The 26,304-nt window shown below is 40.8% G+C and overlaps 5 protein-coding genes across 6 annotated transcripts; 1 reads left to right on the top strand and 4 right to left on the bottom strand.

Annotated features, from left to right (window-relative positions):
- Positions 1-337: 337 nt before the first annotated feature.
- Positions 338-19,026, bottom strand: LOC121297096 (polyubiquitin-like). 2 transcript variants are annotated; one of them, XM_041223127.1, is made up of 3 exons: positions 18,909-19,026; positions 17,797-18,151; positions 338-472 (listed from the first exon to the last, which is right to left on the bottom strand). In XM_041223127.1, the coding sequence occupies exons 1-3, from the start codon at positions 19,016-19,018 to the stop codon at positions 338-340; spliced, it is 600 nt and encodes a 199-aa protein (XP_041079061.1). In that variant the 5' UTR covers positions 19,019-19,026. The 2 variants fall into 2 exon arrangements, with proteins under 2 accessions (XP_041079061.1, XP_041079060.1); XM_041223126.1 differs by lacking the exon at positions 338-472 and having other exon boundaries at positions 17,484-18,151.
- LOC121297099 (polyubiquitin-like) lies at positions 3,689-5,387 on the bottom strand. Its single transcript, XM_041223129.1, has 2 exons — positions 5,210-5,387; positions 3,689-4,332 (listed from the first exon to the last, which is right to left on the bottom strand). The coding sequence occupies exon 2, from the start codon at positions 4,311-4,313 to the stop codon at positions 3,843-3,845; it is 471 nt and encodes a 156-aa protein (XP_041079063.1). The 5' UTR covers positions 4,314-4,332; positions 5,210-5,387; the 3' UTR covers positions 3,689-3,842.
- Positions 8,290-9,938, bottom strand: LOC121297100 (polyubiquitin-like). The gene is made up of 2 exons (XM_041223130.1): positions 9,812-9,938; positions 8,290-8,926 (listed from the first exon to the last, which is right to left on the bottom strand). The coding sequence occupies exon 2, from the start codon at positions 8,905-8,907 to the stop codon at positions 8,437-8,439; it is 471 nt and encodes a 156-aa protein (XP_041079064.1). The 5' UTR covers positions 8,908-8,926; positions 9,812-9,938; the 3' UTR covers positions 8,290-8,436.
- Positions 12,953-14,603, bottom strand: LOC121297101 (polyubiquitin-like). Its single transcript, XM_041223132.1, has 2 exons — positions 14,474-14,603; positions 12,953-13,590 (listed from the first exon to the last, which is right to left on the bottom strand). The coding sequence occupies exon 2, from the start codon at positions 13,569-13,571 to the stop codon at positions 13,101-13,103; it is 471 nt and encodes a 156-aa protein (XP_041079066.1). The 5' UTR covers positions 13,572-13,590; positions 14,474-14,603; the 3' UTR covers positions 12,953-13,100.
- Positions 19,027-22,355: 3,329 nt separating the features above from the next.
- LOC121297184 (serine/arginine-rich splicing factor 9-like) lies at positions 22,356-26,289 on the top strand. Its single transcript, XM_041223294.1, has 5 exons — positions 22,356-22,461; positions 24,230-24,406; positions 24,758-24,933; positions 25,260-25,432; positions 25,989-26,289. The coding sequence occupies exons 2-5, from the start codon at positions 24,249-24,251 to the stop codon at positions 26,217-26,219; spliced, it is 738 nt and encodes a 245-aa protein (XP_041079228.1). The 5' UTR covers positions 22,356-22,461; positions 24,230-24,248; the 3' UTR covers positions 26,220-26,289.
- Positions 26,290-26,304: the final 15 nt, after the last annotated feature.

Here is a 26,304-nt window from a genome sequence, read left to right as displayed (position 1 = left end):
CAGAGCGACCACAGGGTGGCAGTCATTTTCTGTAATTGAGAAAGGTAATGCGTGAACACACAGCAATGATCAACATCTTAATTTGTGAACAGTCCATCTTGAACATAAGCAGTGACCGTTACCTCTTTTAACTAGGGGAGAGTAGAAGTTAATTGAATGAATAATTTAACATGTTCTGTGTATAGCTCCACACACACACATATTTAGTATGAGTCAACCTTGATGAAACAGATTCAGTATTGTTTTTTTAAACAGACATTTATTTAACTGCAAATGTTACACGGACAGTTATTACAATCATCGATAACAATGAACTTCCAGGAACGCAGCACTGCACTTAGCCTCCTCTGAGACGCAGGTTCAAGTTGATGGTAGTATGGGGCCTGATGTTGTAATCTTCCAATTTCCTGCCGTCTTGAAGCGGCTTGGATTCATAGAGGAGCACCTGTTGCTCCGGAGGAACCCTTTCCACCCGATAAACCTTCTGCCGGAACTTGGTGACTGGGAAGTATTAAAGTATGGTCCCCTCCTCTCTCTCTCTCTCTCTCTCTTATAAATATATATATTTTTTACTGCTGTTGGTACTGCTGGGTGCTTAAGCAACAGTACAAGGCAAAATGTTCATTCTCAAGCTTTTGATGATACTCAATCCATGGTTTATCTTTGGTTCCAGCTGGGGCAATATGTTTGATAAAGATATACAGTGGTTTTGTTATATTACTAGAGACATAAGACAATCCTAACACTCATTTCTAAGATGCAGTATGTAGAAATGCTTAAAACAAAAGTACAATTATTTCATAAATGCTTCAGAAAATAAGCATCTATCAAACCCTGTTTTCACACATGAACATGGCACTGATATAGATTACAGTTGTCCAATCACCTAATGAAAATAAAACTGGACCTTCCAGTATTTCAGTGCTATTTAAACAGGTGTCATGTTCAAATGTCCTTCCTTTCAAAACGATTCCACGATTTCACCCTAGAACGTGGTCACCTACACCAAGGTGCCAAAGGTATGGATGGGCTGTATTTTTAGCCACAATGTTTGTCTGCTTGACTGTATCATAGTTTTATCTCATATTTAAAAGCAGTATTGAGTCAGTGCAGCTGTGTGATGCATCATCACAGTGGAGAGGACTGTTCTGTACTCCAATATGATCAAAATGCATTTCTGTACTTGTGCAGAAGCTCTCAGGGCACCCTACACAGTGCAGTTTTTTTTCCCCCCAAACTACATTTCTTTTAGTATTCCTGGCTATTTTATGATTGAGGATTTGAAGTATTTCATACCGTTTTGCATTGGTCTCATACAGCACACCTCTAGTATTTATTGTGTACCATTTACCTTTAGTCAGAGGTAATAAGTGTATTACCACTTCTTCCAGGACTCAGGGTAATCCTGGGGTTTGCAGGGTAGGTGCAATCCAGGGTTACCCCAGCTCTGTAGAACACTGATCATGGGTTTAAAATATCCCTTGATTGTCAGGTGACTCATGAAAGTTTCTGTTCTCGTTGTAGGAGGCTCTGTGTAAAAGGTTGTTGTTAAACTGAGATTTGAAAGTCAGTTTGTGTTTCTCTGTAAAGCTCAGGGCAGGTAAGCAGCATGAATCACACTTGAGAGCATTCCTCTGGTTCTGCCAGGGAGTTTCCACATCTCTCTCTCTCTCTCTCTCTCTCTCTCTCTCTCTCGATATATAATATATATATATATATATATATATATATATATAATATATATATAGATAGATATATATCTATAAGAAGACCATAAGCTCTTGAAAAAAGTTGCTCTCAAACTGTAGACACATTTCCCATATAAAACTATTTCACTGGTCAAAACTATGTCAAAAATGAACAAACAAACTATTCATAAAACAATATAAATAAATAAATGAACGTTTAGTTTTTTTTTTTTTTTTTTTTTTTAATACCACCTAGTGGCTGAACATTTAAACAAATCTAATTAATAAAAGCAATGGGCAACCAGTATTCTCTACTATACAAACTGCAATGACTAAATGTAAAGTAAGGTTTGGGGTTTCAGTGGAGTCAATGCAATGCCCCAGCAATACAGCAATCACAGCTCACCGCTGCTATAGCAATACAAACTGAATGCATTCAAAGTGCACAGAGATTGGGAAGTTTACCCATTATTGCATCATGTTTCAATCTGCGCCATGAAATCAGTGTAACCAGTGTGTAAAGCATTGTCACACAGGCTCTCCACCAGCTCCATCTGCAGTTTACCATACACTGCAACCAGCTGTTACACGAAGGTCACAGATCGTGAGGTGAGATGAAGTGCTCGTATGGAATTGTGTTTGGAGAATGTGAACTGCTGTCTTCACATCACGCTAGCTGATGTTTCAGCTTTGAGTGGACCTCATACTTTACTGCCGTTTCTTCTCAAACTTCATAAAGACACAAATAAACACGCCTGCTCCAGAGATAGTGTGTCTGCTAAAGTTATAGCTTAAACTACCACAGGGTGGCAGTTGTTTTCTAGAATTGAGAAAGATAATGCGTGAACACACAGCAATGATCATAACATAACTCTTCATTTGTGAAGCGCTCATCTTGATACTAAATATACATTTCGATTTGGTGATGATAGTATTGTGATAAGTAGTAATATTAGTATTATTCGTATTATTATTTTAAGTGGTAATCTTTAAAGAGTACTGTTCTGATGCATGACATTTCAGGTTGGAATTCAATATCACATCAAGGACTCTATTCACTTCCAAGAACTATTTTGTTCAGAGCTGTTTATCTAAAGATTACTTAAAACCAAGTTTGCAGTTCACGACCCCCTTTTAAACGAGTAGAAGTTAATTCTGATTTATAAAGTTAACGATTCAACAAGTTCGGTGTATACCCACGCCCATCCCACACACCCTCCCCACCCCACGACACCCAGACACACACTCACATCATTAAGAGACAACCTTGATGAAACATGTTCAGCCTTTTCTTATTTTTAAATAGCTTTATATTGCATTGCAAAGTTATACAAAAATAAAACATTACATACTCAAAATATATTATTTTTAAAGCAGGGACACATTAGCTGTTACAGACAGGTGCTACAATCATTGCCACTCCAGCAGATGAGCCACATTTACACACAATCACTGCAACAGGAGAGCTGCTGCACGGCCCCTGATCAGCTGCTTCTCTCAGTAGTGCTTGTGTGCGGCGAACGCGCTGACATCACAGTGCAATTGGCGTCTGTCCAAAGCTCTAGTTGTGACTGCTTTGTGGAAGTGATATATCAAGACAATCTTCTGATTCTGCATTAGAGCTTGGGGCTGCCATAAGATTAGAAAAGGACAAAATCAAGATTGCCTCCCTTGGAAACAGGATTCCAGCCCGGCCAATGGGACTGTGCAAACTAGCAAGCATTCACAAGTAAGTGAAAATCTTTTTTTTTTTAAATGAAAGGTGATCTTTTTAAACGGTTGTGCTGGGGTATGCCAACCACGTTATAGAACCCCTTAGCTTAGGGAATGCATCAAGGATTTTAACACATCAACAAAAAAAACTAGAAAAACACATTGTCATAAATGTGTGTGTGTGTGTGTGTATATGAACACACACACACACTATATATATATATATATATATATATATATATATATATATATATATATATATATATATATATATATATATATAGTTGTTTACATACTGTTAAGTAAATGCTAAACAATTGAGTTATAGACAGTTCCACAGTTGACGTATTAAGGATAATCAGTTTTTATAGATCAGGTCCACGGTGTGATTCAAAGATGATAAGCATCTCTTGAAGGCACTGGACGCAGCGCTGGACCCACTTAGCCTCCTCTGAGACGCAGGTTCAAGTTGATGGTAGTATGGGGCCTGATGTTGTAATCTTCTAATTTCCTGCCGTCTTGAAGCGGCTTGGATTCATAGAGGAGCACCTGTTGCTCCGGAGGAACCCTTTCCACCCGATAAACCTTCTGCCGGAACTCGGTGACCGTCTCCCCCGGGAAGATGTCGTATGTATTTGTCTTGCCCTTGTCGTTCCGCAAGAAGACCTGCATGGGCTTGGGCTCGGTGACTATCACCACCACGGTGTCTCCGTGCTCCAGCCCGCACTCGCTCAGCCGCCTCCCCTCGTCTTCCAGCTCTTTGCGCCCGTTCTTCTGCATCGCCAGTTTCTGCTGGAACTGTGGCACACTGAGCCGACGCTCGATCTCCTGCTTCAGCTGCCCCACTGTGGCGCTGGGATCCATATCCATGGGATAACAAGTCCCAGTCAAGGTCGTTACTTTGATCTGCATCTTCGCTTCGAGGATAGCGCTGGGGATCGGAGAGAAGGAGAATGACGATACGTTAATCATTGATTGAGATGTGCGGTACTATATGGCGCTCCGTTCCTATCATTGTATTGTGCTGGAGGATACATTTACTTTACGTTTTTTTTTTTTTTTTTTTCAGCTCATGAAAAAATATGTTTAATACTAACACTAGCCTGCCTCCCAGCCTCTCAGCTCGAATCTCTATTCCGTTCCGCTTCCCAGTCCCTCAGCTCTACCAGTAAGCCACTCCGCCTCCCAGTCTCTCAGCTGTAAGCACGAAGTCAAACAGCGCCTCAGCCTCTCTGCTCCAAAATCTAAAAGCGCACAGCACCGCTGCCTCCGCTATAGTGACTCCCGGGTGTGTTACATGTTGTATTGGGATTTGCTGACTCATCAAGAATGAAAACTTTTTGAAGTGATTCGAGGATGGGGTTTTCTGAGGGGCGGGGCTTATACTTTTTGGGGGGTCTCCAGTAGGCAGTAGGTTTTGATTTTAAGAGTTTAACCCGATAAAAAACGATTCAACATAAAAATAAAATAAAGCTATTAGTATTAACCGGACAGATAACTTATTTAATGATGTGTAACTAATATAAAACAAAGATATTCATAGAGAGATATATTACAGGTAATTACATCATCCTAGAATCGAAATAGCGCATTCAAATCATATTGTAATTATAACTAATACTGTGATATTTTGAAATGCATGTAATAGTGTAGTATAGGCTGCTTTTATACACACCTAATCTTTTAGGACACATGCCCTGCCTATTGCCTTTCAGTTTGTTAACTCTAAGGTGTTGCAATGCACACTCTAAGAATAAACACAAAATCTCATTTAATAACGATAATAAAAAAAATATCACAGTGCATACCTTAGAGTTAGAAGGTGCTGTCTCTCGTGCGGTAATGTAATATTCACGGGGGTTGTTCTTTCCTCTCTGTTAGTTTCTGCTCCCAGTTTGGTACAGGTGCGCTGTTTCAGGTGCTTCTCTCTGCACTGTCCGCTATTCGCTTCTCTCTCTCTCTCTTTTATACAGTTGAGTTCCTCTTGGCTCCGCCCTCTTGTTTGCATCACGTGCTGTGAGATTCGGTTTTCAAACGCAGCAAAGTCTTTCGGTTTCCATTTCCCCGGCTGCTCTGGCTTTGGGGTCTGGGATAACATAATCAGACCTGTTTGTTTCATAGTTTCATTGTAGTAAAATTCAACTACATAATGATACTGAACAGTGGAAATGACACAGAAGATAGCTGATATGCTTTTGCAGTTCATTTCTGTTATGGTAGTATTAGTGTTGTGTCCTGCATCACTTAAACTACACATCTCTATCTATCTATCTATCTATCTATCTATCTATCTATACAGCTTATAGTACTGCTTTACAGATCGTGGATACCGTGGATTTTAGGTTTTGACTGTAGTCTGACACTGTCGTCATGTTTGTTGTTATAACTACCATATTAGTTTGTATTAGTCTAGATACTAAATTAATAATGTACATTAGGTGAGTATCTACCCCCGGGACAGTGTGCTCATGAGTTTGGGATGAAAGTAAACAGGTCTTATTGTCTATTTTATGACTGAGGATGTGAAGTTGTTTTTAGGTTTACTTTAATTAAGCTGAGTTCTTTCTTGATTAACCAGTATAAGAAACCATATTAGTATGTACATCTCAAGGGCCTTTCTGCAAGACAGCAAAAGCACAGCCAATCACACGCCAGCACAGTCCCACCCAGAGAGGACATGCAAAACAGGAAGAGGGGAATTCCTGATGGAGCCGTCACAAATACCAGCAGATAAGTGCTGAGCAGAGGATGATGTCATCATGCACTGAGCCCTGACAGCCAGGGGGTTGATGCTGTACATTGAAAGCTATCCAAGCACAAGACGAAAACGGAAACAGAAAGTGCTGATGACAGGCTGAGACTTGTACAGGTGTGTGTTGAAGTGAATAGGAGTCTGCAACTGATGTCATATATATATATATATATATATATATATATATATATATATATATATATATATAATATGTTCAAATATGTTCAAATATGTCTAATACTTTCTTATCAGATATTTACAAGGCATATCAAGTAATACCGTACAGTAAAAAAAAAAAAACAGTGTCCTGGGGTATGCAGGGTAGGTGCTTAAAGCCATCAGGGCTATCCCAGCTCTGTGAAATGGTGATAAAATCCAATGTCTTTACCCCTGTGTGGAGGTTCATCAGATGCCCCCTTAGTTGCTTTTACCACTGTTATTATACTAGAGGTTCATTTAGGCTGATCTGCATGCATTCAAAAAATGTAAAGTAAGGTTTGGGGTTTTAGTGGAGTCAATGCAATGCCCCAGCAATACAGCAATCACAGCTCACTGCTGCTATAGCAATACAAACTGAATGCATTCAAAGTGCACCGAGATTGGGAAGTTTACCCATTATTGCATCATGTTTCAATCTGCACCATGAAAGCAGTGTAACTAGTGTGTAAAGCATTGTCACACAGGCTCTCCACCAGCTCCATCTGCAGTTTACCATACACTGGAACCAGCTGTTACCTGAAGGTCACAGATCATGAGGTGAGATGAATTGCTCATATGGAATTGTGTTTGGAGAATGTGAACTGCTGTCTTCACATCACGCTAGCCGATGTTTCAGCTTTGAGTGGACCTCATACTTTACTGCCGTTTCTTTTCAAACTTCATAGACACAAATAAACACGCCTGCTCCAGAGATAGTGTGTATGCTAAAGTTATAGCTTAAACTACCACAGGGTGGCAGTCGTTTTCTGTAATTGAGAAAGATAATTTGTGAAGACACAGCAATGATCATTACATAACTCTTCATTTGTGAAGCGCTCATCTTGAACTCAAGCAGTGCTCCCTTTTATGTGATACTAAATATGCAATTCGATTTGGTGATGATAGTATTGTGATTAGTAGTATTTTTGCATTATTATTTTAAATGGTTATCTTTAAGAGTACGGTTCTGATGCATGACATTTCAGGTTGGAATTCAATATCACATCCTGGACTCTACTCACTTCAAGGACTAATTTGTTAAGAGCTGTTTATCTAAAGATTACTTAAAACCAAGTTTGTAGTTCACGACCCCCTTTTAAACATGTAGAGGTTCATTCTGATTTATAAAGTTAAATATTCAACAAGTTCTGTATATAGCCCCATCACCTTACCCTCACACCCACCCCATCCCCACCCCACATGTTCAGTAAGTCAAACAGATTCTCTTTTTTTTTTTTTAATAATTTTTATTTCATTGCAAATCTATACAAAAATAAAACATTACATACTCAAAATATATTATTTTTAAAGCAGGGACACATTAGCTGTTACAGACAGGTGCTACAATCATTGCCACTCCAGCAGATGAGCCACATTTACACACAATCACTGCAACAGGAGAGCTGCTGCACGGCCCCTGATCAGCTGCTTCTCTCAGTAGTGCTTGTGTGCGGCGAACGCGCTGACATCACAGTGCAATTGGCGTCTGTCCAAAGCTCTAGTTGTGACTGCTTTGTGGAAGTGATATATCAAGACAATCTTCTGATTCTGCATTAGAGCTTGGGGCTGCCATAAGATTAGAAAAGGACAAAATCAAGATTGCCTCCCTTGGAAACAGGATTCCAGCCCGGCCAATGGGACTGTGCAAACTAGCAAGCATTCACAAGTAAGTGAAAATCTTTTTTTTTTTAAATGAAAGGTGATCTTTTTAAACGGTTGTGCTGGGGTATGCCAACCACGTTATAGAACCCCTTAGCTTAGGGAATGCATCAAGGATTTTAACACATCAACAAAAAAACTAGAAAAACACATTGTCATAAATGTGTGTGTGTGTGTGTGTATATATACACACACACACACACACATATATATATATATATATATATATATATATATATATATATATATATATATATATATATATATAGTTGTTTACATACTGTTAAGTAAATGCTAAACAATTGAGTTATAGACAGTTCCACAGTTGACGTATTAAGGATAATCAGTTTTTATAGATCAGGTCCACGGTGTGATTCAAAGATGATAAGCATCTCTTGAAGGCACTGGACGCAGCGCTGGACCCACTTAGCCTCCTCTGAGACGCAGGTTCAAGTGGATGGTAGTATGGGGCCTGATGTTGTAATCTTCTAATTTCCTGCCGTCTTGAAGCGGCTTGGATTCATAGAGGAGCACCTGTTGCTCCGGAGGAACCCTTTCCACCCGATAAACCTTCTGCCGGAACTCGGTGACCGTCTCCCCCGGGAAGATGTCGTATGTATTTGTCTTGCCCTTGTCGTTCCGCAAGAAGACCTGCATGGGCTTGGGCTCGGTGACTATCACCATCACGGTGTCTCCGTGCTCCAGCCCGCACTCCCTCAGCCGCCTCCCCTCGTCTTCCAGCTCTTTGCGCCCGTTCTTCTGCATCGCCAGTTTCTGCTGGAACTGTGGCACACTGAGCCGACGCTCGATCTCCTGCTTCAGCTGCCCCACTGTGGCGCTGGGATCCATATCCATGGGATAACAAGTCCCAGTCAAGGTCGTTACTTTGATCTGCATCTTCGCTTCGAGGATAGCGCTGGGGATCGGAGAGAAGGAGAATGACGATACGTTAATCATTGATTGAGATGTGCGGTACTATATGGCGCTCCGTTCCTATCATTGTATTGTGCTGGAGGATACATTTACTTTACGTTTTTTTTTTTTTTTTTTTTCAGCTCATGAAAAAATATGTTTAATACTAACACTAGCCTGCCTCCCAGCCTCTCAGCTCGAATCTCTATTCCGTTCCGCTTCCCAGTCCCTCAGCTCTACCAGTAAGCCACTCCGCCTCCCAGTCTCTCAGCTGTAAGCACGAAGTCAAACAGCGCCTCAGCCTCTCTGCTCCAAAATCTAAAAGCGCACAGCACCGCTGCCTCCGCTATAGTGACTCCCGGGTGTGTTACATGTTGTATTGGGATTTGCTGACTCATCAAGAATGAAAACTTTTTGAAGTGATTCGAGGATGGGGTTTTCTGAGGGGCGGGGCTTATACTTTTTGGGGGGTCTCCAGTAGGCTAATTCACAGAGGTTTTGATTTTAAGAGTTTAACCCGATAAAAAACGATTCAACATAAAAATAAAATAAAGCTATTAGTATTAACCGGACAGATAACTTATTTAATGATGTGTAACTAATATAAAACAAAGATATTCATAGAGAGATATATTACAGGTAATTACATCATCCTAGAATCGAAATAGCGCATTCAAATCATATTGTAATTATAACTAATACTGTGATATTTTGAAATGCATGTAATAGTGTAGTATAGGCTGCTTTTATACACATCTAATCTTTTAGGACACATGCCCTGCCTATTGCCTTTCAGTTTGTTAACTCTAAGGTGTTGCAATGCACACTCTAAGAATAAACACAAAATCTCATTTAATAACGATAATAAAAAAAATATCACAGTGCATACCTTAGAGTTAGAAGGTGCTGTCTCTCGTGCGGTAATGTAATATTCACGGGGGTTGTTCTTTCCTCTCTGTTAGTTTCTGCTCCCAGTTTGGTACAGGTGCGCTGTTTCAGGTGCTTCTCTCTGCACTGTCCGCTATTCGCTTCTCTCTCTCTCTCTTTTATACAGTTGAGTTCCTCTTGGCTCCGCCCTCTTGTTTGCATCACGTGCTGTGAGTTTCGGTTTTCAAACGCAGCAAAGTCTTTCGGTTTCCATTTCCCCGGCTGCTCTGGCTTTGGGGTCTGGGATAACATAATCAGACCTGTTTGTTTCATAGTTTCATTGTAGTAAAATTCAACTACATAATGATACTGAACAGTGGAAATGACACAGAAGATAGCTGATATGCTTTTGCAGTTCATTTCTGTTATGGTAGTATTAGTGTTGTGTCCTGCATCACTTAAACTACACATCTCTATCTATCTATCTATCTATCTATCTATCTATCTATCTATCTATACAGCTTATAGTACTGCTTTACAGATCGTGGATACCGTGGATTTTAGGTTTTGACTGTAGTCTGACACTGTCGTCATGTTTGTTGTTATAACTACCATATTAGTTTGTATTAGTCTAGATACTAAATTAATAATGTACATTAGGTGAGTATCTACCCCCGGGACAGTGTGCTCATGAGTTTGGGATGAAAGTAAACAGGTCTTATTGTCTATTTTATGACTGAGGATGTGAAGTTGTTTTTAGGTTTACTTTAATTAAGATGAGTTCTTTCTTGATTAACCAGTATAAGAAACCATATTAGTATGTACATCTCAAGGGCCTTTCTGCAAGACAGCAAAAGCACAGCCAATCACACGCCAGCACAGTCCCACCCAGAGAGGACATGCAAAACAGGAAGAGGGGAATTCCTGATGGTGCCCTCACAAATACCAGCAGATAAGTGCTGAGCAGAGGATGATGTCATCATGCACTGAGCCCTGACAGCCAGGGGGTTGATGCTGTACATTGAAAGCTATCCAAGCACAAGACGAAAACGGAAACAGAAAGTGCTGATGACAGGCTGAGACTTGTACAGGTGTGTGTTGAAGTGAATAGGAGTCTGCAACTGATGTCATATATATATATATATATATATATATATATATATATATATATATATATATATATATATATATATATATCCAAATATGTTCAAATATGTTCAAATATGTCTAATACTTTCTTATCAGATATTTACAAGGCATATCAAGTAATACCGTACAGTAAAAAAAAAAAAACAGTGTCCTGGGGTATGCAGGGTAGGTGCTTAAAGCCATCAGGGCTATCCCAGCTCTGTGAAATGGTGATAAAATCCAATGTCTTTACCCCTGTGTGGAGGTTCATCAGATGCCCCCTTAGTTGCTTTTACCACTGTTATTATACTAGAGGTTCATTTAGGCTGATCTGCATGCATTCAAAAAATGTAAAGTAAGGTTTGGGGTTTTAGTGGAGTCAATGCAATGCCCCAGCAATACAGCAATCACAGCTCACTGCTGCTATAGCAATACAAACTGAATGCATTCAAAGTGCACCGAGATTGGGAAGTTTACCCATTATTGCATCATGTTTCAATCTGCACCATGAAAGCAGTGTAACTAGTGTGTAAAGCATTGTCACACAGGCTCTCCACCAGCTCCATCTGCAGTTTACCATACACTGGAACCAGCTGTTACCTGAAGGTCACAGATCATGAGGTGAGATGAATTGCTCATATGGAATTGTGTTTGGAGAATGTGAACTGCTGTCTTCACATCACGCTAGCCGATGTTTCAGCTTTGAGTGGACCTCATACTTTACTGCCGTTTCTTTTCAAACTTCATAGACACAAATAAACACGCCTGCTCCAGAGATAGTGTGTATGCTAAAGTTATAGCTTAAACTACCACAGGGTGGCAGTCGTTTTCTGTAATTGAGAAAGATAATTTGTGAAGACACAGCAATGATCATTACATAACTCTTCATTTGTGAAGCGCTCATCTTGAACTCAAGCAGTGCTCCCTTTTATGTGATACTAAATATGCAATTCGATTTGGTGATGATAGTATTGTGATTAGTAGTATTTTTGCATTATTATTTTAAATGGTTATCTTTAAGAGTACGGTTCTGATGCATGACATTTCAGGTTGGAATTCAATATCACATCCTGGACTCTACTCACTTCAAGGACTAATTTGTTAAGAGCTGTTTATCTAAAGATTACTTAAAACCAAGTTTGTAGTTCACGACCCCCTTTTAAACATGTAGAGGTTCATTCTGATTTATAAAGTTAAATATTCAACAAGTTCTGTATATAGCCCCATCACCTTACCCTCACACCCACCCCATCCCCACCCCACATGTTCAGTAAGTCAAACAGATTCTCTTTTTTTTTTTTTAATAATTTTTATTTCATTGCAAATCTATACAAAAATAAAACATTACATACTCAAAATATATTATTTTTAAAGCAGGGACACATTAGCTGTTACAGACAGGTGCTACAATCATTGCCACTCCAGCAGATGAGCCACATTTACACACAATCACTGCAACAGGAGAGCTGCTGCACGGCCCCTGATCAGCTGCTTCTCTCAGTAGTGCTTGTGTGCGGCGAACGCGCTGACATCACAGTGCAATTGGCGTCTGTCCAAAGCTCTAGTTGTGACTGCTTTGTGGAAGTGATATATCAAGACAATCTTCTGATTCTGCATTAGAGCTTGGGGCTGCCATAAGATTAGAAAAGGACAAAATCAAGATTGCCTCCCTTGGAAACAGGATTCCAGCCCGGCCAATGGGACTGTGCAAACTAGCAAGCATTCACAAGTAAGTGAAAATCTTTTTTTTTTTAAATGAAAGGTGATCTTTTTAAACGGTTGTGCTGGGGTATGCCAACCACGTTATAGAACCCCTTAGCTTAGGGAATGCATCAAGGATTTTAACACATCAACAAAAAAACTAGAAAAACACATTGTCATAAATGTGTGTGTGTGTGTGTGTAATAAATGAAACACACACACATATATAATACATATATATATATATATATATATATATATATATATATATATATATATATATATATATATATATATATATATATATATATATATATATATATAGTTGTTTACATACTGTTAAGTAAATGCTAAACAATTGAGTTATAGACAGTTCCACAGTTGACGTATTAAGGATAATCAGTTTTTATAGATCAGGTCCACGGTGTGATTCAAAGATGATAAGCATCTCTTGAAGGCACTGGACGCAGCGCTGGACCCACTTAGCCTCCTCTGAGACGCAGGTTCAAGTGGATGGTAGTATGGGGCCTGATGTTGTAATCTTCTAATTTCCTGCCGTCTTGAAGCGGCTTGGATTCATAGAGGAGCACCTGTTGCTCCGGAGGAACCCTTTCCACCCGATAAACCTTCTGCCGGAACTCGGTGACCGTCTCCCCCGGGAAGATGTCGTATGTATTTGTCTTGCCCTTGTCGTTCCGCAAGAAGACCTGCATGGGCTTGGGCTCGGTGACTATCACCATCACGGTGTCTCCGTGCTCCAGCCCGCACTCCCTCAGCCGCCTCCCCTCGTCTTCCAGCTCTTTGCGCCCGTTCTTCTGCATCGCCAGTTTCTGCTGGAACTGTGGCACACTGAGCCGACGCTCGATCTCCTGCTTCAGCTGCCCCACTGTGGCGCTGGGATCCATATCCATGGGATAACAAGTCCCAGTCAAGGTCGTTACTTTGATCTGCATCTTCGCTTCGAGGATAGCGCTGGGGATCGGAGAGAAGGAGAATGACGATACGTTAATCATTGATTGAGATGTGCGGTACTATATGGCGCTCCGTTCCTATCATTGTATTGTGCTGGAGGATACATTTACTTTACGTTTTTTTTTTTTTTTTTTCAGCTCATGAAAAAATATGTTTAATACTAACACTAGCCTGCCTCCCAGCCTCTCAGCTCGAATCTCTATTCCGTTCCGCTTCCCAGTCCCTCAGCTCTACCAGTAAGCCACTCCGCCTCCCAGTCTCTCAGCTGTAAGCACGAAGTCAAACAGCGCCTCAGCCTCTCTGCTCCAAAATCTAAAAGCGCACAGCACCGCTGCCTCCGCTATAGTGACTCCCGGGTGTGTTACATGTTGTATTGGGATTTGCTGACTCATCAAGAATGAAAACTTTTTGAAGTGATTCGAGGATGGGGTTTTCTGAGGGGCGGGGCTTATACTTTTTGGGGGGTCTCCAGTAGGCTAATTCACAGAGGTTTTGATTTTAAGAGTTTAACCCGATAAAAAACGATTCAACATAAAAATAAAATAAAGCTATTAGTATTAACCGGACAGATAACTTATTTAATGATGTGTAACTAATATAAAACAAAGATATTCATAGAGAGATATATTACAGGTAATTACATCATCCTAGAATCGAAATAGCGCATTCAAATCATATTGTAATTATAACTAATACTGTGATATTTTGAAATGCATGTAATAGTGTAGTATAGGCTGCTTTTATACACATCTAATCTTTTAGGACACATGCCCTGCCTATTGCCTTTCAGTTTGTTAACTCTAAGGTGTTGCAATGCACACTCTAAGAATAAACACAAAATCTCATTTAATAACGATAATAAAAAAAATATCACAGTGCATACCTTAGAGTTAGAAGGTGCTGTCTCTCGTGCGGTAATGTAATATTCACGGGCGTTGTTCTTTCCTCTCTGTTAGTTTCTGCTCCCAGTTTGGTACAGGTGCGCTGTTTCAGGTGCTTCTCTCTGCACTGTCCGCTATTCGCTTCTCTCTCTCTCTCTTTTATACAGTTGAGTTCCTCTTGGCTCCTCCCTCTTGTTTGCATCACGTGCTGTGAGTTTCGGTTTTCAAACGCAGCAAAGTCTTTCGGTTTCCATTTCCCCGGCTGCTCTGGCTTTGGGGTCTGGGATAACATAATCAGACCTGTTTGTTTCATAGTTTCATTGTAGTAAAATTCAAATACATAATGATACTGAACAGTGGAAATGACACAGAAGATAGCTGATATGCTTTTGCAGTTCATTTCTGTTATGGTAGTATTAGTGTTGTGTCCTGCATCACTTAAACTACACATCTCTATCTACCTATCTATCTATCTATACAGCTTATAGTACTGCTTTACAGATCGTGGATACAGTGGATTTTAGGTTTTGACTGTAGTCTGACACTGTCGTCATGTTTGTTGTTATAACTACCATATTAGTTTGTATTAGTCTAGATACTAAATTAATAATGTACATTAGGTGAGTATCTACCCCCGGGACAGTGTGCTCATGAGTTTGGGATGAAAGTAAACAGGTCTTATTGTCTATTTTATGACTGAGGATGTGAAATTGTTTTTAGGTTTACTTTAATTAAGCTGAGTTCTTTCTTGATTAACCAGTATAAGAAACCATATTAGTATGTACATCTCAAGGGCCTTTCTGCAAGACAGCAAAAGCACAGCCAATCACACGCCAGCACAGTCCCACCCAGAGAGGACATGCAAAACAGGAAGAGGGGAATTCCTGATGGAGCCGTCACAAATACCAGCAGATAAGTGCTGAGCAGAGGATGATGTCATCATGCACTGAGCCCTGACAGCCAGGGGGTTGATGCTGTACATTGAAAGCTATCCAAGCACAAGACGAAAATGGAAACAGAAAGTGCTGATAACAGGCTGAGACTTGTACAGGTGTGTGTTGAAGTGAATAGGAGTCTGCAACTGATGTCATATATATATATATATATATATATATATATATATATATATATATATATATATATATATATATATATATAAATATGTTCAAATATGTCTAATACTTTCTTATCAGATATTTACAAGGCATATCAAGTAATACCGTACAGTAAAAAAAAAAAAAAGTGTCCTGGGGTATGCAGGGTAGGTGCTTAAAGCCATCAGGGCTATCCCAGCTCTGTGAAATGGTGATAAAATCCAATGTCTTTACCCCTGTGTGGAGGTTCATCAGATGCCCCCTTAGTTGCTTTTACCACTGTTATTATACTAGAGGTTCATTTAGGCTGATCTGCATGCATTCAAAAAATGTAAAGTAAGGTTTGGGGTTTTAGTGGAGTCAATGCAATGCCCCAGCAATACAGCAATCACAGCTCACTGCTGCTATAGCAATACAAACTGAATGCATTCAAAGTGCACCGAGATTGGGAAGTTTACCCATTATTGCATCATGTTTCAATCTGCACCATGAAAGCAGTGTAACTAGTGTGTAAAGCATTGTCACACAGGCTCTCCACCAGCTCCATCTGCAGTTTACCATACACTGCAACCAGCTGTTACCTGAAGGTCACAGATCATGAGGTGAGATGAATTGCTCATATGGAATTGTGTTTGGAGAATGTGAACTGCTGTCTTCACATCACGCTAGCCGACGTTTCAGCTTTGAGTGGACCTCATACTTTACTGCCGTTTCTTTTCAAACTTCATAGACACAAATAAACACGCCTGCTCCAGAGATAGTGTGTATGCTAAAGTTATAGCTTAAACTACCACAGGGTGGCAGTCGTTTTCTGTAATTGAGAAAGATAATTTGTGAAGACACAGCAATGATCATTACATAACTCTTCATTTGTGAAGCGCTCATCTTGAACTCAAGCAGTGCTCCCTTTTATGTGATACTAAATATGCAATTCGATTTGGTGATGATAGTATTGTGATTAGTAGTATTTTTGCATTATTATTTTAAATGGTTATCTTTAAGAGTACGGTTCTGATGCATGACATTTCAGGTTGGAATTCAATATCACATCCTGGACTCTACTCACTTCAAGGACTAATTTGTTAAGAGCTGTTTATCTAAAGATTACTTAAAACCAAGTTTGTAGTTGACGACCCCCTTTTAAACATGTAGAGGTTCATTCTGATTTATAAAGTTAAATATTCAACAAGTTCTGTATATAGCCCCATCACCTTACCCTCACCCCCACCCCATCCCCACCCCACATGTTCAGTAAGTCAAACAGATTCTCTTTTTTTTAATAATTTTTATTTCATTGCAAATCTATACAAAAATAAAACATTACATACTCAAAATATATTATTTTTAAAGCAGGGACACATTAGCTGTTACAGACAGGTGCTACAATCATTGCCACTCCAGCAGATGAGCCACATTTACACACAATCACTGCAACAGGAGAGCTGCTGCACGGCCCCTGATCAGCTGCTTCTCTCAGTAGTGCTTGTGTGCGGCGAACGCGCTGACATCACAGTGCAATTGGCGTCTGTCCAAAGCTCTAGTTGTGACTGCTTTGTGGAAGTGATATATCAAGACAATCTTCTGATTCTGCATTAGAGCTTGGGGCTGCCATAAGATTAGAAAAGGACAAAATCAAGATTGCCTCCCTTGGAAACAGGATTCCAGCCCGGCCAATGGGACTGTGCAAACTAGCAAGCATTCACAAGTAAGTGAAATTATTATTATTATTATTATTATTATTTTATTTTATGAAAGGTGATCTTTTTAAACGGTTGTGCTGGGGTATGCCAACCACGTTGTAGAACCCCTTAGCTTAGGAATGCATCAAGTATTTTAACACATAAAACTTAAAACTTAAAAAAAAAAAAAAAAAAAAAAAAAAAAACTATAAAAAATATATATATATATATATATAATTAATATATATATATATGCTGTTATGTAAATGCTAAGCAATTGAGTTCTAGACAGTTCCAGAGTTACTGTATTAAGGATAATCAGTAGTGCTGTAACTATGCTTTTATAGATCAGCTCCACGGTGTAATTAAAAGATGATAAGCATCTCTTGAAGGCACTGGACGCAGCGCTGGACCCACTTAGCCTCCTCTGAGACGCAGGTTCAAGTTGATGGTAGTATGGGGCCTGATGTTGTAATCTTCTAATTTCCTGCCGTCTTGAAGCGGCTTGGATTCATAGAGGAGCACCTGTTGCTCCGGAGGAACCCTTTCCACCCGATAAACCTTCTGCCGGAACTCGGTGACCGTCTCCCCCGGGAAGATGTCGTATGTATTTGTCTTGCCCTTGTCGTTCCGCAAGAAGACCTGCATGGGCTTGGGCTCGGTGACTATCACCATCACGGTGTCTCCGTGCTCCAGCCCGCACTCCCTCAGCCGCCTCCCCTCGTCTTCCAGCTCTTTGCGCCCGTTCTTCTGCATCGCCAGTTTCTGCTGGAACTGTGGCACACTGAGCCGACGCTCGATCTCCTGCTTCAGCTGCCCCACTGTGGCGCTGGGATCCATATCCATGGGATAACAAGTCCCAGTCAAGGTCGTTACTTTGATCTGCATCTTCGCTTCGAGGATAGCGCTGGGGATCGGAGAGAAGGAGAATGACGATACGTTAATCATTGATTGATATGTGCGGTACTATATGGCGCTCCGTTCCTATCATTGTATTGTGCTGGAGGATACATTTACTTTACGTTTTTTTTTTTTTTTTCAGCTCATGAAAAAATATGTTTAATACTAACACTAGCCTGCCTCCCAGCCTCTCAGCTCGAATCTCTATTCCGTTCCGCTTCCTAGTCCCTCAGCTCTACCAGTAAGCCACTCCACCTCCCAGTCTCTCAGCTGTAAGCACGAAGTCAAACAGCGCCTCAGCCTCTCTGCTCCAAAATCTAAAAGCGCACAGCACCGCTGCCTCCGCTATAGTGACTCCCGGGTGTGTTACATGTTGTATTGGGATTTGCTGACTCATCAAGAATGAAAACTTTTTGAAGTGATTCGAGGATGGGGTTTTCTGAGGGGAGATAACTTGTTTAATGATGTGTAACTATTATAAAACAAAGATAGTCATAGAGAGATATATTACAGGTAATTACATCATCCTAGAATCGAAATAGCGCATTCAAATCATATTGTAATTATAACTAATACTGTGATATTTTGAAATGCATGTAATAGTGTAGTATAGGCTGCTTTTATACACATCTAATCTTTTAGGACACATGCCCTGCCTATTGCCTTTCAGTGTGTTAACTCTAAGGTGTTGCAATGCACACTCTAAGAATAAACACAAAATCTCATTTAATAACGATAATAAAAAAAAATATCACAGTGCATACCTTAGAGTTAGAAGGTGCTGTCTCTCGTGCGGTAATGTAATATTCACGGGGGTTGTTCTTTCCTCTCTGTTAGTTTCTGCTCCCAGTTTGGTACAGGTGCGCTGTTCCATGTGCTTCTCTCTGCACTGTCCGCTATTCGCTTCTCTCTCTCTCTTTTATACAGTTGAGTTCCTCTTGGCTCCGCCCTCTTGTTTGCATCACGTGCTGTGAGATTCGGTTTTCAAACGCAGCAAAGTCTTTCGGTTTCCATTTCCCCGGCCGCTAGGTGAGTATCTACCACGTGGCAGTGAGCTCATCAGTTTGGGATGAAAGTAACCAAGGTGGTTAATCTGGCTTCATTTCATCAATGTTTAGAAAATATGCATTTGTCAAGTCAAGTTTTCACATAATGAGCATTGACCTAGACTAGAGCTGTCCAATCATTCTGGCTGAAAGAGCCATGCACAGAGAATTGTGGACCTGGCAGTATTTCAGTATGTGTGTGCTCTTTAAACAGGTCACATGTTTACACACCTACACAACATTTGTTGTTGCACTTTGACTTGCTTCTCCCAGAAACTACCAAATATTCAGCTTTCACCTCAGAATCAAGAATTAACACTCCAATTGGATAGCAGTTACACCCATTCCAGGTTTTACTAGGAGCCTGATCAGCCACACTGTATAGGTAACCAGCTCAGATGAGTCTTATTAAACCAGGATTGGATTCACCTGCTGGGCAGTGGGAGTCTTGTTATCATCCTTGCGTTGAAGTGTTTGTCAAAGATGACTTTCTTTGTAGTATTTCCTATAATGCATATCATGTTAGCTGGATTCGAGTGCTGTTAATGATTTAATAACAATACCTTGGCTCGTATTGAAAGCCTTGCTTAGTAAGCAATTCTGCTGAATGCTTTGTCGCAGTCAATGTTGTCCACAGTAACAGCAGATTTCATGTTGATTGTGGAGCAGGGAGACTGCATGTGCCTGTATCAGCTGACACACTCACCTGCGAGTTCAGGGTAACTCCAGATCTCCTCCCTTTCCTCAAAACCACAGGGAGCTGACAGTTACGTTTTCCTAGCCTTGATGCTGGAAATCCCCTTGCACGATTATCAATTTCTACACCAGGTATTTATAATGCTTTTAAACAGATAATATAATGACAAGAATGCCAACAATGTTTGTCTGCTTGACTTTGTCATAGTTTTATTTCATATTTAAAAGCAGTATTGAGTATTGGGTAAGCCACAGTTGGATTTTATTGGGGGCATTTTAAAGCACTAGGGATTTGGATTTGGATGGCATCAATCACATATTCGTGAGTATCCCTGGATCAACCCTAAAAACAGATGGTGGATATAATCAGGGAATTTCCCAGGGCTGTAAAATGGTATAAAATGACAGCTGTGAACAAACTATTCATTATTCATTATACCTTACATGTGTGCAAATGTACTGCCATTCAAATGTACTGCCAAGTTGCAAAGGAATAAACCAGATCTCTGTTGATTACCCATGTTAGAAAAACTGCGAAACTGTACTGTTCTCACTACTGCAAACCATTTCCTGTCAACCGTGCAGCAGAGATGAAATGGTAGTCCTGTCAAGCATGTATTCATTATTACCAGTGTATTATAGCACTCCCCCAGAACTCGAGATTCACCATCTAAAGGTTACACAATATTTTCAGCTATGGTATGGACTGTGGAGTGTAAGCTTGATGAATCATTTCTGTTTTAAAACACCATTATTCATATTTGAACAGAGCAATGCATTTATAGTTGTGATCTGCAGGTTTGGTTAATTGGGCCAAATCATAAACAGCAAGTTTGGCAAACTTGTAAAATAGAGGGTACTAACAAGCTTGACAAAACAATAGTGTCTCAGATGCACCAACACAATAGATACAGGTGTGCATCTGAATGTAGAACATCTGTGCAGATAAGACTGCCTGCCTGCCTGCCTGCCTGCCTGCCTCCCAGCCTACCTCGCTGCCTTCCTGCCTGCCTCCCTCCCTGCCTGCCTCCCTGCCTTCCTGCCTGCCTCCCTACCTCTCCCTCTCTCTGCCTGCCTCCCTGCCTTCCTCCCTCCCTGCCTGCCTCCCTTCCTTCCTGCCTCCCTGCCTGGCCTCCCTGCCTCCCTGCTTCCCTGCCTCCCTGCCTTCTTGCCTGCTGTGGTTTAAAAAAACAACACCCTACTACGTAAAAGTTGTTTTTATGTTCATTACAGTACAAACCTTACAATGTGTGATGCAATCATGAGTTCTATTCAGAATGCACAGTCTCCACCTAGCGGCTGAACATTTGAATTAATCCAATGAACACAACCAACGGTGACAACCAGCATCTCCTACTAGACAAACTGTAATGTATAAAAGTATGGTAATGTATAAGTCCGGTGGCTGTGGTACCATGTCCTGCAATACTGACGCGTGGAATCGAACGATGGCTGGCTCAGTCATCAATAAGGCAAATCAGGCACCTCTCCAGCACCCATCTGTTACCTGTGTTTGAGATGTTCTCTAGGGTTTAAATATGTGCCTATCCTCACAGTCTCATAGTGCTTTACCAAATAACAAAACAAACTAAAACTGTGATAAATATGGGCAATGTGTGCAGTGGTGACATTCAATGATTGCACGCACTTATTCATAGTATCATGGATAAAAATGACATCTTTTATTTATTTTAATTTGACACCATCAGCTTTTATTCTTCAGCTGTTTAGTATTGCAATGAGCTACTGCAGCTTTCACGAAAGTGTCTGTGAATGCCTGTCATGCAAAATATAGTTTGTTTTTTTTTCTAGCTGGTTAAACTAGTACCGCCAGGGTTCCAAGGAACAGAACTGAACGACCCTGCTGTCAATCACATGTGTAGTGCTTGCTGTGAAAATACTGTGCATTTTTCTGCTTTGTAATGTTTTTATCCTCAGGGACAAACGGTGCCCATATAAGGTAGTCTATGCAATAAACTCGCATGCATCATGATGGTAACCCTAGGATCTTGTCCATCATTTGTTTCCTACACCTGTTAAGTTTAATTACTTTTAAACTTGTTTTTTTTAATAAATATTTGTATTACATTTTTAAATAACATACATGCAATCTTATAAGAGAAACGTATTCTCAAATATATAACTTTAACATTCATATATGTAAACATCTTAACCCACAACCCATACCCATACCTTCTTTACATAATACTTGTAGTACAAATTAGTTTATAACTAGATTGCATCTGTAAAGAATAAGTCAGCAAAGCCCATACAGATATGCATTTGCTGAAAGGAAGCAGTTTATAGATCAATTTGGAGGTGGAGTGGAGAATATGGAGATTTGGTAGTTTTAAGATCTTTATAAAGAAACAAATAGGTGTGCGTGCCAACCGATAAGAGGCGTGTTTTATACGGAAAACTAAAATATGGGCGGTGACTCGCACCATCTCCTTTATGACCTCTGAGGAGGCGGGCGAAGGGAAGAGAAGGCGGCCAGGCTTGTATTTCCTGCTCCGGGGGAAGCGAGAGCCTACCTAAGAAGAGGATCGCTAATAAACACACGAAACAGACACAGGTAGGAGGGGAGATTTGTAATAAAAATGACCGAAATGCACTCATAACGGGTGCTAGTCAGTAGAAACTGCGCGCAAGGAGTTATTTGCAAGGACTGATCGGAGTACCCTAACCCGGAGTAAATCTTAACAAAGGATACAACTAACGAATGAAGGGAGGCGGCGGTTAAAAAGTGAAACTGTTTTTAATTGCAGCGTGCAAAAAAAAAAAAAAAAAAAAAAAAAAAAACGCATTCCCCACCATCAATTAGCAAAATAAAATACGAGCCTGGAATAATGAGAACCCGCTGTATTAAACACAGCCGGTCTGGTTTCCCTTTTCTGAGTGAAAACAAGCTTTCAGTGCGGCGTGCTTCTTCGAAACAACATCCCCGGAACTGGAGGGGCAGAGTCGATGGCAAGGCCGAGAAATTCCCGGGGTGCACACAAGCGGTTTTTTTTTTCATAAACAATAGTTGTCCGCCGTTAGCCGCGGGGCACGTTTTAATATCTAAATACGGTTACTGTAACATTGTAGTTAGTTTTTTTTAAACCATAGTTTTGAAGCCTTGTGATTACAGTTGTGTTTTTAATCCACAGAAACACGCGGGGGAGGGGAGCTGTATGTAGGAACGGCCGTGCAGAACCCCTCCATTTTATCAATACCCAATTGCTCTTAGTCGACGTGCAGTACTGTAGCTGTTTACCTTGATGTTTAAAGTACACGTTGTTGTTTGTGTTATATGGCAATTTAAACAAGATGTTAACCTTTTGTGGTGTGCCCAACATATTTTAAAAATATACAAGGCTAAAAACCGTAACAAAAAATACATATAGTACAATTGGACACAATTCATGCTGAACAAATAGGTTGAAACACTAGTTGTACCGGTGTTCTTGACATTCAGATAAAATGAATAAAGAAATAGGTGGATGAACAAACGCTACCAATACTGCCTTCCTCCTTCCTGTGCAGTTTAATGCATTCGTCTTTTGCAAGGTGGTTTTGTTCATTAAGTGGCTTTTTTTTCTGATTTCACAATTCATAATCCTGAATTGGATGTTTCTGAAGGAGAAAAACATTGTGGCAAAATGTATTTATGCAAATATTGGTTGTTGAAGAGGTGCTCGAAGCTGGTCCACTTCTGCACTGGATTTTCAATCTCACCTCCTGGCGGTTACCCGTTCAAATCCCACCAGACTGACTCACTGTGTGACCCTGAGCAAGTCCCTTAACCTTCTTGTGCTCCATCCTGCGGATGAGATGTGAAATCAGTGTGCTATTGTAAGTGATTCTGCATATAGTGCACAGTTCACAGCCTACCTCTGTAAAGCGCTTTGTGATGGTGATCCTCTATGAAAGGCGCTATATAAAAATAAATATATTATTAAAACAAAAGAAAGTCTGTTTGGGCTTGCGCTGTTTTCTCAAATCGATCAACCAGCCTTGATTTATAGATTGAAGACCAAAAGACCTATTGGTCGCACACTCAAAATCTGGACAAGATTTACTGTATTCTTTTAAAAATTTTCTTCAATTTATTAGTTAAAACAAGTTTTTCACTAAACCAAGCAAACAAACATAAAGGAGCTACGTGTTTTGTCACAGTGGGGCTTCGTCAGGTTCACAATAACAAACGTAGCGGGCGCAAATGTGAATTGTGAAAGAATGTAGGAAACTGCCACTAGGAATTGTGTGGCATAAATATTCTGAGATGTTGAAGTGGTAAATGATCAAACTGAAGATATGACTTGTATGGTACATCTAAAACCCCACACCTTTGTAAACAGGGCAGGTCCCAGCTGAACCATGGGGGATGGGAGAATCTACGTGGGGAACCTTCCAGCTGATGTGCAGGAGCGTGACGTGGAGGATCTCTTCTACAAGTATGGGAAGATCCGGGACATTGAGCTGAAGAACAACAGGGGCACAATCCCTTTCGCCTTCGTCCGATTTGAGGACCCAAGGTAAGAGTGCTAGGGGTTCAGAAATGAGGGGTACGGCAGGGTACATTGCAGTGTGTCAGGCTTGGTCTGGAGGCTGTTACAGTCCATTCAGTGATTGGACCTGGGTTAGGATAGAGCCACAGGATTGACATCGCTGGTCTGACCTTTTGTATCTAACTAGTGCAATGGGAAATCCTTAGTCACGGAAGTGGATGTAAACTTTTATGAGAATACATTTGCAGTGGTAAAAGGAAATGGGGAAAGGGAGCAGCCAGTAAATGTATTTAACAAAAACACTTTATAACGATCCACTGTCGTGTTAATCATACAGCTCATGCAGTGGATGTAATTAATTTTCCCCTCTGTCTTTAGGGACGCAGAGGATGCAGTGCATGGCAGGAATGGGTATGGCTTTGGAGACTCAAAGCTGCGTGTGGAGTACCCACGTTCCTCATCCTCTAAATTCAATGGCCCTATGACGGGGGGAGCTCCCCGGGGCAGGTTTGGACCCCCATCTCGAAGATCAGAGTTCCGGGTCATAGTTACAGGTGTGTACTTGAATTAATGGGATTCATCTGCTCCCTGTCTTTTGAAACTTCTTTTGCATGGGCATTTTAAACTGCAGGCTGTGCAATTGTTCTTCAGTCTTCTAAAGCAACTAGTTGGAGACACATATCTACCATCCCTCCCATTTATTTTCTAAAACAAACATTGAAAGTCTTGCCCCTCTTTAATGATAAGCAATTAAAGGGTAAACAGCATTATACAACTCAGACTATCTATACTTCAACTGGTCTGCGACTTATAGGCACTTAAACACAAATGTGTCGGCACAAGGGAGGGGCTGTCATGGAATTGGTCTCTCTTCCCCCAGGTTTACCCCCCTCTGGGAGCTGGCAGGACCTGAAGGATCACATGAGGGAGGCTGGGGACGTGTGCTTTGCTGACGTACAGCGTGATGGGGAGGGTGTGGTGGAGTTCCTGCGCCGGGAGGATATGGAGTATGCACTGCGCAGGCTGGACAGGACCGAGTTCCGATCGCACCAGGTCAGTGCAGATGTCATTCTTGCTGTGTGAGGCACCTGTTGTGCTTTGTCAGCCTATTCAAAGGGGTTAGTGTCTTGGAGAGGGGTCTTTTTTAATTTATTTTCTTCATCTACAAGTGATTTTTGCATTTAGTAATATTCACATTTCTAATACAAACATTTAAAAAAAATAAATAACCCATAACTACTGGTTAAACACAAGCAATTCTTCTAACGTTACATATATAATATTGGTTGGTGGGGGTTAAAAGGCAGAATTAAACATTTGTTTTTCAATTTTGGAAATGGGGTATTTGCTAGTTCTGTATGGGAGTAGGACACAGGTTGTCTTAACTATTTACTAAAGTAAATAAAAGCTTATTTAAACCCAAGGACACTGACCCTAGAGTGCTTTAGCAAAGTTATTGTATACAAGTACGAGTCTTTCAGAGGGTTACGGTTAGATTTTATATACTGAGCATAGATCAAATTATATATTTCCACTGGATATAAAACATGGTTTTTCATTTTTAATTACCTTGACCCTGCTGTGTTAACTGAGTCCTCCTATCCTGCAGGGGGAGACGGCTTTTATCAGAGTCCATGGTGAGAGGAGTTCAAGCTGGGGCCGTTCCCGGTCCCGGTCTCGCTCCAGGTCTAGGGGTCGATACTCCCCGTACCAGAGCCGGGGGTCTCCTCGCTACCAGTCCCCTCCGCCCAGGCGACGCTCTCTGTCCCGTCACAGTCCCCCCCCAGCCCGGCACCACTCCGCTCAGCGCAGCAGCCCCCCCCCACGCCACTACCGATAAAGAGCAGAAGCAGGACGGCAGCAGCTGGAGGGGGGTTTTGTTTTTGTGGGAGTTTTTTTTTATTTTTTATTTTATTTGGGGGGGG

This window comes from Polyodon spathula, chromosome 22, assembly GCF_017654505.1.
Source record: "Polyodon spathula isolate WHYD16114869_AA chromosome 22, ASM1765450v1, whole genome shotgun sequence".
NCBI lineage: Eukaryota > Metazoa > Chordata > Actinopteri > Acipenseriformes > Polyodontidae > Polyodon > Polyodon spathula.
The sequence above is the reverse complement of the archived record's forward strand: the minus strand, read 5'-3'. Positions and strand labels throughout refer to the sequence as shown.

What these genes read in the sequence shown, in the direction of transcription:
- LOC121297099 (XM_041223129.1), bottom strand. Translation starts at nt 4,313, where the DNA reads ATGCAGATCAAAGTAACGACCTTGACTGGGACTTGTTATCCCATGGAT.
- LOC121297100 (XM_041223130.1), bottom strand. Translation starts at nt 8,907, where the DNA reads ATGCAGATCAAAGTAACGACCTTGACTGGGACTTGTTATCCCATGGAT.
- LOC121297101 (XM_041223132.1), bottom strand. Translation starts at nt 13,571, where the DNA reads ATGCAGATCAAAGTAACGACCTTGACTGGGACTTGTTATCCCATGGAT.
- LOC121297096 (XM_041223127.1), bottom strand. Translation starts at nt 19,018, where the DNA reads ATGGAACAGCGCACCTGTACCAAACTGGGAGCAGAAACTAACAGAGAG. An exon ending in CAGCACCTTCTAACTCTAAG is followed by an intron (nt 18,152 to 18,908) that starts GTATGCACTGTG and finishes TCCGATCCCCAG; the next exon opens with CGCTATCCTCGAAGCGAAGA. An exon ending in TCCGGCAGAAGGTTTATCGG is followed by an intron (nt 473 to 17,796) that starts GTGGAAAGGGTT and finishes AAGGTTTATCGG; the next exon opens with GTGGAAAGGGTTCCTCCGGA.
- LOC121297184 (XM_041223294.1), top strand. Translation starts at nt 24,249, where the DNA reads ATGGGGGATGGGAGAATCTACGTGGGGAACCTTCCAGCTGATGTGCAG. An exon ending in GTTCCGGGTCATAGTTACAG is followed by an intron (nt 24,934 to 25,259) that starts GTGTGTACTTGA and finishes CTCTTCCCCCAG; the next exon opens with GTTTACCCCCCTCTGGGAGC. An exon ending in CCGAGTTCCGATCGCACCAG is followed by an intron (nt 25,433 to 25,988) that starts GTCAGTGCAGAT and finishes CCTATCCTGCAG; the next exon opens with GGGGAGACGGCTTTTATCAG.